Source organism: Asparagus officinalis, chromosome 7 (assembly GCF_001876935.1).
Source record: "Asparagus officinalis chromosome 7, Aspof.V1, whole genome shotgun sequence".
Lineage (NCBI taxonomy): Eukaryota > Viridiplantae > Streptophyta > Magnoliopsida > Asparagales > Asparagaceae > Asparagus > Asparagus officinalis.
Genome location: NC_033800.1, coordinates 58,535,977 through 58,555,116, shown reverse-complemented (window position 1 = coordinate 58,555,116; position 19,140 = coordinate 58,535,977). Strand labels below are relative to the sequence as shown.

The 19,140-nt window shown below is 34.0% G+C and overlaps 1 protein-coding gene and 1 long non-coding RNA gene across 3 annotated transcripts; one reads left to right on the top strand and one right to left on the bottom strand.

Moving 5' to 3' along the window:
- On the bottom strand, positions 14,844-15,694 carry LOC109849225 (RNA-binding protein 25-like). Its single transcript, XM_020419041.1, has 2 exons — positions 15,401-15,694; positions 14,844-15,222 (listed from the first exon to the last, which is right to left on the bottom strand). The coding sequence occupies exons 1-2, from the start codon at positions 15,617-15,619 to the stop codon at positions 15,010-15,012; spliced, it is 432 nt and encodes a 143-aa protein (XP_020274630.1). The 5' UTR covers positions 15,620-15,694; the 3' UTR covers positions 14,844-15,009.
- Positions 15,557-18,924, top strand: LOC109849226. Of its 2 annotated transcripts, XR_002249035.1 has the most exons (4): positions 15,557-15,621; positions 17,348-17,472; positions 17,678-17,706; positions 18,527-18,924. It is a non-coding gene; the product is annotated as an uncharacterized LOC109849226 (long non-coding RNA). The 2 variants fall into 2 exon arrangements; XR_002249034.1 differs by lacking the exon at positions 15,557-15,621 and having other exon boundaries at positions 17,162-17,472.

Genomic DNA, 19,140 nt, shown 5'->3' with positions numbered 1-19,140 from the left:
GGATGTTGGGTTGGAAAATGTAGGTTAACTTGTTGAAAATTGTTTGGTGAGTTGAACGGAATTGTGTTTCCCCTAGGGAATTGCTGGTTTGAAGCGGAAATGAGAGTTTGATTTCCGGAAGGATTTCCATGATTACATGCAAAATTGGGATGATTTCTCCAACCTGGATTGTAGGTTGGGGAAAAAGGGATCATTTTTAGGACGTTGGAATGCATCGTTCATCTGTTCTAATGAATGAGTGTTTCCTAGGAGAGGACATTTCTCTGAAACGTGGGCACGGGACTGACAGTTATGACAACCTGGGGTAGAAACATGATTGATTTGAGCTGGAGCTCATTCCTTAATTTCTAAGGCTTCAAACCTCCGCAAAATTATCGCTATCTTTGTTTCAGAAGCAATGTTCGACTCTAAGGAAAGACCACTAGACTTAAGTTGGAGAACTAATGCAACTCTATCATCACAGTGTTTCCACTGCATCGTTTTCTGGGACAGACTTTCTCGAAATTCCCAAGCTTCGTGTGCATTCATTTTCATGAAATCCCCTTGGCAAATGGATTCTAAGGAAGTCTTTGAAGAATAGTCCAATTCTTCATAGATTATTTGGCATAATAGCCATTTTTCGAGACCGTGATGAGGACATTGGATGAGAAGATCCTTAAATCTATCAAAGTACTTCTAGAATGGCTCCCTTGGGACAATTTTAAAGTTTTGAATGTTGTTTCTAAGCTTTACCGTTTTATGAATGGGAAATATTTCTTGAGAAAAACAGTGACAAATTCATCCCAAGTTGAGATGGAATTTGTGGGTAAACTATATAGCCACTTTTTACCTTGTCCTTGAGAGCAAATGGAATAAATCTGAATTTGATCGCATCTTCAGTTAATTCTCTCATTTTAATCATAATACACACTTCTTCAAATTCCGAGATAAAAATATAAGCATCTTTAGTTTTATTTTCGAGAAATTTGGAAAGCATATTTATGTAGTGCGATCGAAGCTTAAAATTTGTTCCATTTGCTTCGGGGAGCCTAATGCAAGAAGAGATTGTATTTCTAGTGGTATAACACATATCTTGAAGAACAGGTTGGTTAGCCATTTCTTCAATTGGTTCAACATGAATTAAATGATGAGTATTATCCCTAATCCACGTTCGCATACACCAAAACTTCTTTTTATAATTTTTTAAAGGGGAAAAAAAATTAGTTTTTTAGATTATGAGAAGAAAAAAGAAATAAAGGAAAATACTAACTAAAATAAATCAATAGCAATCACTTTTCAACCACTCTAAACTCTAGGATTAAGCCTAACTCAGCTAGACCAACTCCTAACCAAAAACTCCTTAAGTAAAAAGATCAAAGTTTTACTCGGACAGTTAGCCAGGTAAGGATAGTACTAGAGGGTGATTAGAGATCAATTAAGTAACTCGTTCCTTGCAGAACGCTTTACACAACCCCTAAACCTTGCCTTAGACACCAACTAATCCAAAAGAACTTGAACCGGTTCATTTAGGGATTTCTTGTTCCTTATTGAGCTCGAGTCCTTAGGGGCCAATGTCTAATGAGTTTTAGGAGGTTTGAGTTTGTGAAGTGAGGAATTAGTGATTTGTAGGCTAAGGAAAGAGTGATTTTTGGGCTAAGGAAAGGGTGATGAAATCCCTCACCTTATCTTGATTAGGGGGTTTTGCCCTTAAGAATATTTTTAAGTGTGTGCCAAATCAAGATGCTCAAATCACTTTGGTGAATTCTTACTAACTATATGCAATACAACTCTATGAATTAAAAGCGACTACAAAAGGATGATAAAAAGAAAGTCTTTGTTTTTTTTATTATGGTTAACAATCAAACAAATGTGAGAAGAGAGCTCTTGTTTGAATTTAGTATCTTATTAGTAATTGTTTAAATGGAGGGTGAATTTTTATTATGGTTGAAAAAAATAAAATCTTTTTAAGATCCTAATTGTCTTTAATTGTGAAGATAACTAAAAAGGGTGGAATTGAAAATTCTAGAAAGAAGAGTTATCCAAAAGTAATTCTTCATGTTTTTGATCTCCAATCCAAAATTTTCAATCTCCAAGCGGTTCCTTCACAAGAAAACACTCAAGTTAAAGAACCAAAATAATTAAAATTCTACTTAAGTACCTTCCCCAGTAACGGTACCAAAAACTTGACGGGGCATAAATGATGTCCAAAAGTTATAAGTACACAATCAATCAAGTTATAGTATAAAAAGTTATCGATCCCACGAGGAAGGTGTTTGTAAGAAATTATTAGAATCGGTTCTTATGTTGTGTGCATGACAAAAATAGGAGTAATGAATGGGTGTGATTGTAGGGAGATATTAGGATTGTTGTGAATATATGCAAGTGACAATAAATTGAGATTTAGAGGAGAGAATAAAGAATCAAAGTGAAAATAAAAGCAAGAATAAAAGAGAAAAATCAAGAAAATAAAAGATTGAGGATTCAATTAAAGATATGAGTAATCTAGAATTAAATCTACTAGCTAATTTCAATTATAAAATATGAACTATTCTCTTTTTATCATATTTTACTTTAGATTTATTAAGCATAGACTATAAAACTATTTAATGAAAGTATAACCTATCAAATTATCATCTAAGCCAAATTAAAATTCATGATAAGAACAACAACGTGATAATAATTCTAGAATTCATAAGTATAACCTATCAAACCACTTAAGGTAAACATAGATTATAAAATTCTTCTTCTATCAATTAGTTCTCTAGTTGATTATCCTATACATGATCATTTTAAGTGCAAGAGAATAATTCGCATAATATAAAGGAAATTAAACTAGTTTTATACAATTCTAAGATTCCTACAATAATTAATTTCACATTTTAAGAAATAAAACCAAGAGATGAAATAAAAGAATAAAAACTAATTACAAAGAAGAGAAATGAAAATAAGAAAATTTACACTATGGACAAGAAATAAATCTAACTAAATTGCAAAGAACTGAAAATACAAGAAAATAAATCTACTCTACAAATTAAAATGCAAAATAAAATAAAGAAAAGAAAATAAATCTACCCTACAAGACATGAATGTAAATCTAAACTAATAAGCAATAAAAAGAAATTACTAAAAAGAAATAAGAAATAAAAGAGAAAATTATTAATAAAATAAAAGAAAACCTTCAAATTGATCTTCATCCCCATCATCATCATCAAACAAAGAGAAGAAAATTTAAAGTGGTGAAAAAAATTCTTTTATTGATTGTAACAAATATTACAAAATTAGAAGATCTTCTCAATTAAGAGTAAACATCCTCTCCAAATAGAGTTACAAAATTTTTCACACCTTTAACCCCTCACTTTCTACCCCTATTTATAGTAAACATTAATGAATGTGAACCATTGGATCAATGCTTATCCATAAGACCTCCATTTTCAGCATTTGATTCATAACAGACTTGTCAGCATCGATGCAGGCATCGATGGCCAGCCTTCTCCAGTTGTTGCTCACAGATTTTCTTCTTCCATTGGCTTTGGGCTTGGGCTTTTTGGGGTTTTCATGTATTCTTCATTTAATACATGGGCTTTGTTGAGAGAGATGGTTGTTGGGCTTTACTTTTGATTAACCTGTAATTAAAGATAAAAATAATTATTAGTAATATATTTATTCATATGAAATAGATAATAAGGTTATAAAATTATAATAAAATATGATTATCACTACCAACCTAGCCTTATTATTTTCAACTGAACCATCAGCTTTAAGCTTTATTTTAAAGATCCACTTACAACCTATATGTTTAGCAACAGGTAGCAAATCAACTACCTCCCAAGTATGATTGGATATGATAGAATTCAATTTAGAATTGATCGCATCCTTCCAAAATAGTGCGTTGCTGGATCATATTGCTTCATTATAGGTAAGTAGATCATTATCCACAAAAATGTGTAAAAGTCATCACTAAAATTGGTGGATTTTCTCTCTCTTTTACTCTTTTCAGAATTTTTGGGTTTTTGTTGTGAGTCTTCACAAACCACATCTTGTGAGTCCTTATGAACCTTAAAATTTTCAAATCTACTTTTCATAGGAAAAGTATCTTCAAAGAAATCATCATTTTTACTTTCAATAATAGTATTTTCAGCTACTAGATTATTGTTGATGTTGATAACAAGAAATCTACTACCAGTACTATTTTGAGCATAACCTAAGAACATGCAATCTACAGTTCTAGGTCCTATTTTTCTCTTTTTAAGTTTATTAACATGGACTTTGGTAAGACACCCCCACACTTTAAAATATTTTAGGCTAGGTGTATAGCCTTTCCATAATTCATATGATATCTTTCCGGTTTTCTTATGGGGTATCCTATTCTGAATGTGACATGCAAATAGAATAGCTTCCCCCCCACAAGTTCAAGAGAGCACATGAATTCACAAGCATAGCATTCATCATTTCCTTAAGGGTTCTATTTTTTCTTTTAGTGACTCTATTAGATTCTGGAGAATATGGAGGAGTGGTCTTATGTATGATGCCATGTTTATCATAGAAATCCTAAAACGAATTTGATTCATATTCTCCTCTCCTATTTGACCTAAGTCTCTTTATCTTACATCAAGTTGGTTTTCAACTTCTGCTTTATATTTCAAAAACATGTCTCCTGCCTCATTCTAGTTTCTTAGAAGATAAAATTTTGTATACCTAGAGAAGTCATCTATAAATGTAATATAGTAAAACTTTCCTCCTTTAGACATAGTACTCCTAAAGTCACCAAGATCGGTATGAATAAGAGTAAGCAACTCAGTTTTATCTCTAGAAATAAGTTTGCAAGGTTTCTTTATGGATTTTGTTTCAGCACAAACTTCACATTTATCAAAATTGATATTAGCAAATTCAGACAACAATTCACATGCTTTTATCCGTTTTATGTATTGAACATTAACATGTCCTAACCTACTATGCCACATTTCTAAGGAATCAGCAAGTAAGCAAAAGAAGGTTTTTTATTCATAACATCAAGAACATTCAGAACAAACAGTCCCTGATCGCAGTAACCCTTACCAATGAAAGTACCACTCTTGCTTAGCACAAACTTATCAGCCTCAAAAGCCACATTAATATCAGTTTTTCCCAACAAAGAAAAAGATATCAAGTTTGAGCGAATTTCAGGAATATGCAGGACATTAGTCAAAACAAGGGTTTTACCAGGAGTCAATTTGAGATTGATCTTTCATTTCCCTTTGACAGGAACTGGACGAGAGTCTCCTATGTAGACTTGTTCTTCTCCATCCTTGACTTTAGTGTATGCTGAGAATGCTAATGCATCACCACAAATATGGTGGGTAGCTCCAGAGTCTACTGCCCAGTTCTTCTCCCCAGTAGCCAGATTGACTTCAGAGACAACTGCTACGAAAACATCTCCTTGTGCAAAATTTACTTTCGGAGGATTTTTGTTGTCATCTTTATCTCTGTTATTATCTTTCTTGTACCTGCACTGAAAAGCATGGTGTCCCAATTTGCTACACACATAGTAATTACCTTTACTTTTCTTCTTGAAGGCACTCAATTAACCTTCAGATTTTTGTTAAATGACTTCTTTTTATTCTTATTGAACTTGTTGCTGGGTTTATCTACAATAATATTAGCTTTGGAATCAAATTCCTTAACTAAATTAACATACCGAGTCCTGTTCTTTTCCTCTATATAGATGTGAACAAGAACATCTTCAAGAGACATTTGTTTCCGCTTGTGTTTCACACAATTTTTGTAATAATCCCAGTACCCAAGGAGTTTTTCAACCAAACATCCAGCAACAAAGGAATCAGGTAAGGTAATTCCCTCACTTTTCAAATCGCTGATAAGTACATAAAAATCATGAATTTGAGCAGAGAAATATTTCTCCTCATTCATCTGGAATTTTAGAAAATTTCCTATAACATATTTTTGTGTATCAGCATCTTCGATAATATACTTGTTTGTCATTTTCCCCCAATATTTCATGTGCATTCTTGTAGGAGTAGTAAATATCGAAGAACTCATTTGATAAGGTAGATAGGATGGTATGGTGACATAACTTGTTACCTTTCTATCAAGCTGCTAGCTTTGCTTCATAATCTACCGAACCTGGTAGAGGTTCCTTTTCGGTGAGATATTAAGCATAGTTAGGAACATCAAGGGCATCAAATACCCTTTCCTTCTAGTGCTTGAAATGATCTCCCTGGAACTGTTCGATCTCGTAGGTTGTCAAAAAATTACTACAGCATGATCATCATGATGACAATCATCCCTATGTTTCTCAGTAATGAGACATACAAGTTGACGACTCTCATACTGCAAAAAGCCAAATGTAAAGATTACAAAAAAATGATCTTTGTATTATTTGAAAAAAGAGATTATATTTAACGATCTCTTCAAAGCTAAACGCGTGGCTCACCCTCGCGTTCCCACTCAAAATGCGGGGGTCACCCCTGCGTTCCAAATTAAAATGTGGGGTGTTCCAACCCAAAATACGAGGCTCACCTCCGTATTTCAGAAGCCAAATGTGGGGCTCACCTCTGCGTTTCACAGGCTAAACATGAAGGTCGCTCAAGAATGTGAACCTCGCGTTTTGTGGGATCGCTGCAATGGCACTCAAACACTAGAAGAGGGGTTGAATAGTGTTTATGAAATCTAATGCGGAAACTTTAAATTTCAATAAAATAATATCACAAAGAGTAAGAAAGATCAAACCAATGTGTAGACAATCACAGAAAATTGCATACGCAAACACAAGGATTTATACTGGTTCGGTCCTCCAGACCTACATCCAGTCCCCAAGCCTCGCTTGAGATTTCTCCACTATTTCCACTTGCAAAACCGCAAGCACTTGCAACCCGCAAGCAAACCGTACAACCTTGACAATCTTCAATTGCCAATGCCACAACAATCTCTTCTTCCAAGAGATTATCAAACTGAAACAAAATGGTACAACTCTTTCTCTTCCTATAAGCCTTGATGTGTAGATGTGAGTGACTTACAATAGGCTATAGGAATGGTTTTTGTTCTAGAGTAATGGAGTTTTAATCAAGAACAAAACTGAAAATAACACTCAGTTTTTCTCTTCAAAAATGGAGTTAAGAACTCAAGAAAAACTCAAGTTTATAGAAAGGAATTCTGATATAAAATTTCAGAACTTAACACCTATTTATAGGTATAATTTTAGTTCAAAAATATTCAAAAATAACTGCCAAAAACGTTCACAAAACGTTCATATTCATTTGAAAAATATAGCTGTTAGAATGGCTGTCTGGTCGACCAATGTTAGATAAACAATGATTTGTTATCATCAAAATACAAGAGATATTGTAACATCAACCATGTTCCCAACAATCTCCCCCTTTTTGATGATGACAAATAATATTGAAAAACTTTAATTAAACATACTTACTCCCCCTGCAACAATGCATACATGTTAATTTAACACACAAAAAGATAGCACTTATTAGTAATCCTAATATTGTATAACAATGCATACATGTCAATATTTCAATATTGCAATAGTTGTCAATATTTCAATATTCTAATATATCTCCCCCTTTGTCATTAACAAAAAGAAGAATAGAAAGGGAGATAATAATAAATAATGAAACAATTAATACATTTCTTCAATACAACCTAATATTTCTTCAACATGGCCTAAAACTTCAAATAAATCTTCAAGATTATGCACATAGTCCATTACATCTCCCATCCAAATAGGAAGACATAAGCTTGCAATGAAAATTAAGTTTTCTATGGGAGTCATATTGAATGTATTATGTTGTTTAAGAAGAAATATTTCTCTATTTATAACCATGGAAGTAGTTATTAGAGACTAACCATCAAGTAGTTATTTAAGAATTGGTTAGAAGAACTAAAATATGAGTTCAAAAATTTATGAAACATTTCTCTTATGTTAACCAAGATAAATAACAAGAATATTTGCTAAAAATAAAATTCATTAAGCAAAAGCAAACATACTTGTTCATTAATAACTAGCAAAAGCAAACATATCAAACATATTATTAATAAGAGTTTTAGAGTTCATACCGACCGTTCCAATTCCTACCACTTGACCCTTGTTGTTGTCACCGAAGGTAACAGTTCCTCCATCTTTAAATTGTATGGAAGAAAATAAGTCCTTGTTCCCGGTCATGTGCTTGGAACAGCCACTATCTAAAATCCATGTTTCCCTTTTATTAGGTACCTGCAAAATAAAAGAAATATGTTTTGGTACCCTTTAACTTTTGGGTCCATGAGATTAGCATTTAGGAAACCAAACCCAATAAGAATTTGGTTTACCTACATTGTATGAAAGATAGTTTTTAGAATCACAAATATCCTTTTTGTAATTTGATAAGTATATCTTTCTATCACTTAAACATGCATTTTTAGGAACCCAAATGTAGTTGGATTTTAAAATATTCTTACATGCAACTTTCTTCATATGCATTTTTCTATCATTATGTGAAAATACCTTAGAACTAGCATGCATAGATGTATCACTATGTGCATGATAATTACTTTTCACAAATTTAGAATATAAATAAGCATAATTTTTCTTTTGCATAGAAGAGTATGTTTTCTCATTACTGGAGTTAGAAACATATCCTAATCCTTGTTTACTCTTAGCAGGTAATTGATAAGAAAGTAGATTATCTAGATTCTCTTTTCCTTTGTTAAATTTACCTACATTCATTAATATAGTTTCATATTTGGTTTTAAGACTTTTAACATTATCATCCAAATTTGAAATACGAACTTTAAAGAAATCACATTCTTTTTTAAGAAGTTGATTGTGACTAGATAACTTGTAATTTTCAGAAAATAACTCTTTATTCTTCTCTTTAAGATCTTCTATTTGTGAAGCATAAGGAGAGACTAAAGTGTTATTCAAATTTTCATTTTCATTTTTTAATATTTTAAAAGAAGAATTTAGTTGCTTGTATTTCAAAAATAATTCGTTAAATGCGTCAAGTAACTCATCATGATTACTTACTTGATCATCATCAGATTCATTTGCCATAAAGCACATATTCGCTTGATGATCTTCTTTTTCCTCTTCTTCATCTGAAGATGACTGGTCACTATCATCCCATGTTATCGACAAAGCCTTCTTCTTTTTGTTCTTCACTTGTTCATTCTTGTTCTTTGTGAACCCGTTGAAATTGTTAGAAGACTTCGACTTTAACTTTTGTTGTAGGGGACAATCTTTCTTGTAGTGTCCTGGCTTATTACAACCAAAACAAGTGACTTTGTTAGTATCTTTGAATTTACTAGAAGAGAACTTACCTTTCTTCAAGAATTTTCTGAATTTGCGTGTGATTATTTCAAACTCTTCTTCGTCATCGGAATCCTCATCATCAGTAGATGCTTGGAAAGCAAGAACCTTCTTGTTCTTATCTTCATTATCCTTTTTCCGATCTTCAAGTTGCACCTCGTATGCCATCAAATTCCCTATCAAATTTTCTACTGTCAATGTGGAGAGGTCGTTGGCTTCCTCTATTGCGGTAGTCTTCTTTTCCCAATCCGAAGTAAGAGCCCGGAGGATTTTCCTAACCATCTCCACTTGTGTATAGTCCTTTCCTAACGCAATTAGGGAGTTGATGATGTCGGTGAACCTTGTGAACATTTCACCAATTGTCTCGTTGTCTTTCATCTTGAACATTTCAAACCTGTGCACTAAAACAGAAATTTTTGAGTCTTTAACCTTAGAAGTTCCTTCGTGGGTTACCTCAAGTGTGTGCCAGATTTGATGTGCAGTGTTGGAAGTAGACACGCGGTTGAATTCATTCTTATCCATTGCGCAAAACAATGCATTCATTGCCTTGGCGTCAAGATTCGCATTTGTCCTTTCCACCAATGTCCATTCAGAATATGGAGTAGTAGGCTTGTTGTAATCAGACTCCACTATGTTCCAGAGATCGAATCCTATCGATTGAAGGTAGATCTTCATCCTACACTTCCAGTAGTTGTAGTTGGAACCATCGAAAAGTGGTGGTCTTTGAGTAGAATGTCCTTCCTTGAACTGTGATGTAGATGATGTAGCCATTGTTATTCTTGATCAACCTGCTCTGATACCAATTGAAGGATCGCTGCAATGGCATTCAAACACTAGAAGGGGGGGTTGAATAGTGTTTATGAAATCTAATGCGGAAACTTTAAATTTCAATAAAATAATATCACAAAGAGTAAGAAAGATCAAACCAATGTGTAGACAATCACAGAAAATTGCATACGCAAACACAAGGATTTATACTGGTTCGGTCCTCCAGACCTACATCCAGTCCCCAAGCCTCGCTTGAGATTTCTCCACTATTTCCACTTGCAAAACCGCAAGCACTTGCAACCCGCAAGCAAACCGTACAACCTTGACAATCTTCAATTGCCAATGCCACAACAATCTCTTCTTTCAAGAGATTATCAAACTGAAACAAAATGGTACAACTCTTTCTCTTCCTATAAGCCTTGATGTGTAGATGTGAGTGACTTACAATAGGCTATAGGGATGGTTTTTGTTCTAGAGTAATGGAACTTTTATCAAGAACAAAACTGAAATTTTCATGCAGTTTTTCTCTTCAAAATGATCTTTAGAAGTCAAGAAAAACTCAAGTTTATATAAAGGAATTCATTAATAAAATTTCAGAACTTAACACCTATTTATAGGTATAATTTTCGTTCAAAAATATTCAAAAATAACTGCCAAAAACGTTCACAAAACGTTCATGTTATTTGAAAAATATAGCTGTTGGAAGCACTGTCTGGTCGACCATATTGAGGCCTGGTCGACCAGACAGAGAAATTTTGGAATTTTCTGTCCAAGTCTGTAGCCTCTGGTCGACCAGGTCCATATCTGGTCGACCAGACAGAGAAATTTCTGAATCTCTGTATCTGGTTATTATATCTGGTCGACCAGACATTTCTTTGGTCGGCCAGAAACTATGTTATACATATTTTCAATAGTTTAAAATGTTATTCATTCATTGATTAGACTTAGGATTATACTTAGAATATTTTCTATGATTTTCTAAGTGATTAGTGTGTTGTGTGTGTGATCAAGGCTTGTACAAAGATTCTAAAAGAAAAGACAAAATTACATCACTCTTGTAAAGTATATTTTCTTCTTGAAGCGCGAAGTGACTTAATTAACTTCATCTTTTTGATCTTTGAAATCTTGTCTTTGATATAGCCTTAATATCTTGATTGTTGCTTTGAGATGTATATCTTAAATCTGCAGTAAAATATGTTAGATAAACAATGATTTGTTATCATCAAAATACAAGAGATATTGTAACATTAACCATGTTCCCAACACGTTTGACTGGTTCAAAAGTCATCTGAATGGTTCTAAAATCATTTTCCACGTAATGGGGCCATTAAGCCACCATTATGGAACGATTTAAGGGGTCAGTTACACCAATTAAACTCTATAAATAGCTGAGAATCAGCTAAAATGGGATTTTTAGAGAATTTGCCTTGAAAGCTTTTAAGAGCTTTAAGAGCATGGTGAAACTAGGAGGAGGAGCCTTTAGACCCCTTTGGGGAGGAACCTTTAGAGCCTTTTAGGAGGCTAAAGGTCAGAACCTCTAGGGCCCCACGAGGGAAAACCCTAGAGAGGCTTCTAGAACCCAAGCAAAGAGGAAAGCTAGAGAGGCCCTGGGGGAAACCCTAGCTAGAGACTTCTTGAAACCTTAGCAAGCAAGCGGTACTTGGAACTGATCCTTGCAGATCTCAGGAGTTTCCATCTCTCTCCAACCAAAATGGGATAGTTGATCCTCTCAAGATATTGATGTTGAAAGTTACAATTTGACGACTTCAACAACAACGGATGAGAGTTATAACTTGACGACTCTCGTATCTTCAAAAGCCAGAGTACAAGGGTTACAAGATGATGACTTTTGTATTCTGAGAAGACTTGATGCAGAGGTAATGCAGAGATTACAACTTGACGATGTATGCATCTCTGAAGCCAAACGTGACCTTCGCGTTTCATCAAACAAACACGACCCTCGCATTTCATCAAATGAACACAACCCTTGCGTTTCATCAACAAAACACGACCCTCGCATTTCATTAACTAAATGCGGAGTTCACCGTACGTTCAAAAGTTAAACGCGAGGCACACCTCCGTGTATTGAAGCTAAACACGAACCTCGCGTTTTGACTATTTCAAATCACTTGAACGGTTACCCACTTAATAGGGCAATTAATCCCCATTAAGGAGCAATTTAAGGGGTTAGTTACACCCTTTAAACCCTATAAATAGTTAGTTTGACAGCTTGAGGATTGATTTTTTTTTTTTTTTGCTTTTGTGGAAGCTTTATTGGAGCTTTTGGCTTGGCTCTTTGAACCATCTTCGGTTGAAGAACTTGGAGACTGACTATTGTCTGATTTCGGTTCCAAAATTAACTCTTTTATAGAGTTTTTTTAACACGTTAAGAGTTCTAAACTTGCCTCACAAGTTCTTCCCGACATCAAGTCAAGAGGAATAGATGAATGTTCCGTGAAGGGAAGTGCTCGGATCATCAACGGGATACAAGATTCAAACTCCCATCGCCACCTAGAAGAACCCAATTTTAAACAAAGAGAAGGATCTCTGTTGACTTCTTATCTCTTTTGTAAATCAGGAAATCGATAAAGAAGAATTGTAAATTCTTTTTCTAAGTCAGTTAGAGAGAAGTTACAGTGAGAGATTACATTCATTCTTTTTCTAAGTCAGTTAGGGAGATTAATACAATTTTAATTCTCAATTTTCTTTCAATTATCTAACAAACAGATCTTCGACGTATTTGGGAGAAGTCACCCAAATAAAACATTCTCCTGTGGAATGACGGTCGAGACTCCTTTGATGTTTGTGGTTGCAGAATCGGGGTTGGTGACATCTTCTAATACATTCATTGGACATGTCTTTTCTTAAGATTGTTGACGAAATTGCTTATGGCCGGAACATATCACAAGGTGTGCGAACTACCGAGGAGTGTAATCACTGTCCTTAAAAAAAGATTTCGCCCATCCTCAATGCAAAAGGCTACAGTTGCGTCTTTCCTCACAGGATTCAACGGCAGACAACAGGTTAAGGTGCACTCCAATAACCTGTTCTATAAAGATTAACAAAGATCTCTCTTTCTCTCTGACAGGAAGGAAAATAGAGCATAGAAGGTTATCAGTGTTGCAACTGAGGAGAACAAGTCTCAATATCTATTTACCCTTTAAAAGAGCCAGTTCCTGAAAAACTTTCTCATTCCCAAATTAACCTTCAACCAAATTAGATATACCTAATTTCTCCCACTGTTACAGAAAATTCGTCATTAACATCGGGAATTTCACACATCAGTTACGAATTCCTCTCCGCCGTAGCCGAAGAGTTCATCGTTTTACCTTCTCCGACGAAGCCGAAGCGTTTGCAAAGGTGATTATTATTCATAGCTTACCCTTCTCAGCCGAAGCCGAAGCGTTACAGAGATTCTCAAAGCTCAGTATTTGTTCAGAAATTCCGAATTCATCCCCAAAATTTTCAGATATTGGGCATTCAGGAAGGTATTTTTTCTTCATCTTCACTCCTCTATACAAAACCCTAACTCTATGCTTTAGTTTTGCTCAATTCAATCTATCCCCTTTCAGTTCTTCAGACCTTTAATTTTGTTATAATTTTGACCTAATTTTCGTTTTCCTACAGTTTCAATCGACAATGGTTTAAATATTCCAGCAGTAGCTGTATCTGTTGTGATTTCTTTCCTAAATTAGGTATTTCTTGTTATATACCTGCTTTTCATTCAAATTTTACTGAAGTTATTGTTACAATACGCTCATGTTTTGATTTACATTCTTTAATTTACAATAGATCCAGATTGTCTCATGTTAAAAGGGTGCTAAATCAATTTTAATTGCATGTAACCTGTTTTTTAATTTTTTTTCTAACTATATCAGTTTTTCTCCAATTTCTGGTGAATAATGAGTTGCATGTCCTCTTTGACAGATGTTTTAGGTTTAGGATTTTGTTCTGGAAACTTCACTAAAAATCCTAATCTACTGTGAGTAAGAAGTCATACCAAAAAAAAAGTTGCAGACACATATAACAAAATGCAACGTACTAATGCTCTAAAGTGATGACATGTTTGCATGATGCGGGCCTTTCAAGGTTTATGTTAGATAATTAATACACCACAATGTTAAGTTTTTAGTTTAAGGACCAAGTACTTTCCAGACAATCAGGCATCCAGCCACATACATAGCGAAGATTAAATTCTGATTATCAATATGCCAATATTAAATCATATACATGTGCACATCATGTACTCGGTTAGACCCTATATATTGTTTATGCCTTCAGTAGAGAAACAGAATGTTTTTATAAGATTAAATATTGATAAAACCTCCTCATCTATTTCAGTAGTCCCTCAACTCGTTTAAGTTACCTGCAAGGTTTTGATTCTGACTCCATTTTGAGTACCATGAAGTGTAATTGTATCCATGAAAACATTGCTGAAACGGTCCCTGGAGTTATTAGCATCTAAACTTCCAATGCTATTCACCATAATAAAACACAACAGTGTAAATATTGTGTGTTAATCTTCACCTTTATGCAGCTTGAGAATATCTCATTTTCCCTGTATTGATTCTGAACAAAGTCTATCTATGCAAACATGCTTTCCTGAAATTAAGCAACATACCAAAATTCCGCTTCCAATTATAACCCAAAGTCATTCCAGTTCAACCTCATAATAAGTTTTTTCTCCAATTTCTTGTGAATAATGAGTTGTATGTCCTCTTTGACAAATGTTTTAGTTTCAGGGTCTTGTTCTGTAAACTACACTAAAAAGTTTGTTCAGTGCGTAGCGTGCTTTACTTGTTACATGTGGATATTACATATTTGATATTCTTTAGTGTGCTTAAGAGTAAGTGTGTGCAATACAGGTTCCCCAAATGTTCTTATTCTGGACACTTTAGGCTACTTGACTGCAACAATGCATATCCATGTAATATTAACTTTTGCTTTAATCTTGATCTGTTATGATCAAGCTATGAGATTTCCATAGCATGCCAAAAATTATATCTAAAGAGACAGAGAAACCAACTTACCCCCAGCTCTTGTCCATCAATGTTCAACTTAGTTAGCAGACGTAGAGCTCGAAGAATTCCTTCAGCAGCTTCAAATTCACAAAAGCCAAAACTTGTAGGAGAGCCATCAGAGGGATTTTGAGCACGTTTCCAACTCTTCACTGGTCCACAAAGCTTCAAGAGAAGACAAATTAGGAGTACGAAAATTTCCAGATTTAAGCACATAAAAAAGATAAAGAGAGACAATATCAACAAATAAAACATGAATCATAGTCGCCTTTTGTTACAAACATCTAATAGCATAAAGGTTACAGTCTTACAGATTTACTAAAGTTTGTTCAGTGGAACTTACTCGAAGAAGAGAGAGGAGAAAATCATTATCAACAGTTAGAGCTATCTTGCTAACATACACTGTTGTTTGTGGTTTCTCAGTTGCAACAGCAGGAACAAAGGGCCTGACAACTGGAGAAACCACAGGAGGACCACGAATTCCAGGAATAGGAGGTAGAAGAATTTGCGGAATCACACCCATTGGAGGCAGCGGACGAGGAGGAAAGCCAGGGCGAATCATAGGTGGGTATGGTCCAGGATAACGAGGAATTCCTGTAAAAAAAAGCAAATAACTATGCGCGTTTGTCAGAACATATTCACAAACCAAATAACTGGTTAGTCAGACCAAACAAATCAGAAAACTGGGTGATATTCAACAATACACCCATTAATCCAACATCAAATCAAGTAACCACATCTCAACATAGTATCTTAAGCATTAAGAAGATAAAGGTGGAGAAGGATTGATCAAGGGCCCACAAAAAAAACATGAATGTTTTTTAATTTTAATTTCATTTACAAATTGGTTGAAGGATTTTAAATGATTTTTTTATATGCTTTTAACATTATGAATTGATGAATTTAATTTGTTAGGACAATTTATGATTTATACGCATATGCTCATATAGTTGTTTTATAATTATTGAATGCTTTGATTGTTATTGCAATTATTAACTTAAATTTAACATTCAATTATGTGAATATAAATACATATTCAGAGAATAGTTCACTTTATTACTTTAAATTTTCATGTCAACTATTTTTTACTTATCTATACTGCACACAAACTATTGTTGATGAGTCATTTGCAAGATATATGATGACCAAGCACAACTTCCTGAACCTGTTGAAAGGAAACAATAGCTTTCTATAAAGAAGGTAGCTTATTTTACAAAATTGTTATTGTAAATTATTTCTTTTAGTAGCCCAAATTTATTTGTTTCTGTTTTATGACATGACCAGGTTCTCAGTGTTTTTAAAAGAATAATCAATGAAGATTGCCTACTACTAGGTTTCATACCGAAAGATGATCGTCCGGATTGAATGATATTACAACTTCTTCCTATTCAATCACCTACTGTAAGACCATTTGTTTTGATTGACAGCTCTGCTAGAAGTGAGATAAGTTTGTTATGTTTCACAAAATGAGGGATAACCTGTATAGCGTTACAAAACCATTGCATCACAAATTTTTTTCCTTTTTACTACAAACTATTCATGCTTGAAGAATTATATCTTATTCACGGAATTTTTTAAAATATATGCAGTTTGTCTCATGTTAAAGGAGTGCTAAATCCAGTTTCAAAGAATTTTCATTTATTTCTAGCATTTGATGGCCTGAAATTCATTGTTGCTACTTTTTTGTTTGACAAATTGTACCTTTGTAAAACACTCAAGGTTAACTTCCTGCCATGAAGGTTATGCCTTTACGGAGTAGAACAAACCCCCTTCTATAAGGCATGATATAGATAGTTGAAGTGAGAGGCTTGAAAGTCCTTACTGTTCAACATTTCCAACATACTATGGGTTACAACAAGAAATAAAAAATTTGATGTTACTAAATTCCTTATAAAACTGTTGCATTATATGCTCAGTTTATTGAACTAATAGCTGCATTATTTCACTATTCTCAGAAATATACTGAGGCTAGCATGTTGTTTTTGGCTATTCTCATGATTGATGTACATATTTGGTATGAAAATGTTTTCTGAGGATGCAAGTAAACATGAATATAATAAAATGTTTACAGTTATTACTTTGCTTTCATTCATAAGGCATACATATTACAATTGTTTGGTTGTATTCGTGTTATCTGTGTCTTGCTGAAGGTAGCGGAAAATACACGACTACAATATTAGCATTTCCTTCTAATGAATTCTTAAGAGTTGGCATTAATGTGTCTGTTATATACCACAGTAGCTCATGTTATGCAATAAAAATAACATCGTTCTTATGTTTGTGACCTCAGATATGGGTGGTAGAGAAGGAAGTGGTCACTCGAGTTTCCCTCATGTTGCACTCAATGAGCGTATCCTTTCATCAATGTCGAGAAAGTATATTGCTGCGCTCAACCATGGCATGATTTAGAAATAGGTTTGCACTAGCCTACAAAATTAAAATCTGGATTATTTTCTCCCTTTATATATTATTTTCATTTTGTTTTCTCACCCTCTTTTCAATTTTATATTTGAATTTGTTTCTCGTGTAACTACTTCAGGAACCATTTGTATATTTTAGTGTTTCTCCTCCCCTTTGTGGTTATTTTACTTGTCTAAATGACTGTTTACATATGATGTAGGACCTGGAGCAACTGCAGTTTTCAACTGCGTAAGTTACTTTTCATAGTTATGATGCGACTTTCAATTGTGCAAGCTATTTTTCAACTACTCTAAAAGGTTTTAGCTATTAGTGGGATTCAGTATTTTGTTCTAAAAGTATTAGTATATATTTATCTTTACAATAACAACTATTTATACTTTGCTTCTTAAATTATGAGCTACTTTGCATAAAAGTACGTGGAACATCTGTTTTTACTAAATTTGTTTTTAAAAGTTTGCTATGTTTGTTCCTCAGTTTAATTAAAAAGGATTTTTTATAAGCGTCAAAAATGATTTTAAGTGGTCAGGGGTAAGTTTAATTAAAAAGGATTTTTTATAAGCGTCAAAAATGATTTTAAGTGGTCAGGGGTAGTTTTTGGATTCTTGAAAGTTGAACACGTGATCTATAAGCGTCAAAAATGATTTTAAGTGGTCAGGGGTAGTTTTTGGATTCTTGAAAGTTGAACACGTGATATGTAGAACATGTTTTTTAAACTTATTAAAAACATTGCATATTGTTTTTACTTTTGCATTTTTACAAATTTGTTAATCAGATGAGTTAGGAAGAAATTTAAGTTATGAGGATAGTTCCGGGCATTTTAAAATTGACACACATGACCAAAAGCAAGACTGGTCTCAAATATATATATAGTACGAGATATGTCAAGTTAAGAAAGCATGTAATATTCAAACTCAATAATTGACACACATGTAATATTCAAACTTGATTATGTGCTTTGAATCTGTTTTCTTTTCGTTTATGACTTTGATTCTACCTTTTTTGCTTTTACCTGACAAATATTCTTTGTGCGCTTACTATTTTGTAACAGAGGTACTTCGTGATCTCAAGATCTCCACTTCAAGGAGGCCTTCGAGCCATGCGAGAATCTGAGGTAGTTTATACAATCTTAGCAAACTTAGCAAACCATGAGAATGAAAGCCCATGGAGATATCTTCGAGGCTTGTACCAAGGCAAGACTGAACTTTTAGGAATTGATAATCAAATCCAAGAAGTTTGTCTCAAGATCTTGAAGACAAATCAGAACTCCGTATTTGCTATCAGCCTTCTCTTGGATCTCCTTTGCAATGGCTTTCAGCCTTCTGGTAAATTGAGGGGTGTTATTGCAATTTCAAGAAATCTTTAAGCCGGATCTGCAAATTCTAATTTAGCGACGAGCATTTGCTCTATTTTAGAGGCTGTTGCTCCTATGAGATTCAACTATTGAGAATGACGCAGGAGCCGTATCTCTTCTCAGGTTTGTTGAGGTGGTCAGGAACCTGTACTGGTATTCATTACTTTAGCTGTTCTTTATGGGCTTCTTCGATGATTCAGCGATTAATATTTGCTCGTTGAGCGTTGACTTTTTAAACATTGAAATTTAAATGTGTATGTTCATGGAAAATACGATTGGACTTGGGGATATAATTTAATACTCATATGTAG

Excerpts from the sequence above, each read along its gene's own strand:
- LOC109849225 (XM_020419041.1), bottom strand. The coding sequence starts at position 15,619 with ATGATTCGCCCTGGCTTTCCTCCTCGTCCGCTGCCTCCAATGGGTGTG. Across the intron at positions 15,223-15,400 it reads TTCTCCTCTCTCTTCTTCGA|CTTTGTGGACCAGTGAAGAG; the intron begins GTAAGTTCCACT and ends CTTCTCTTGAAG.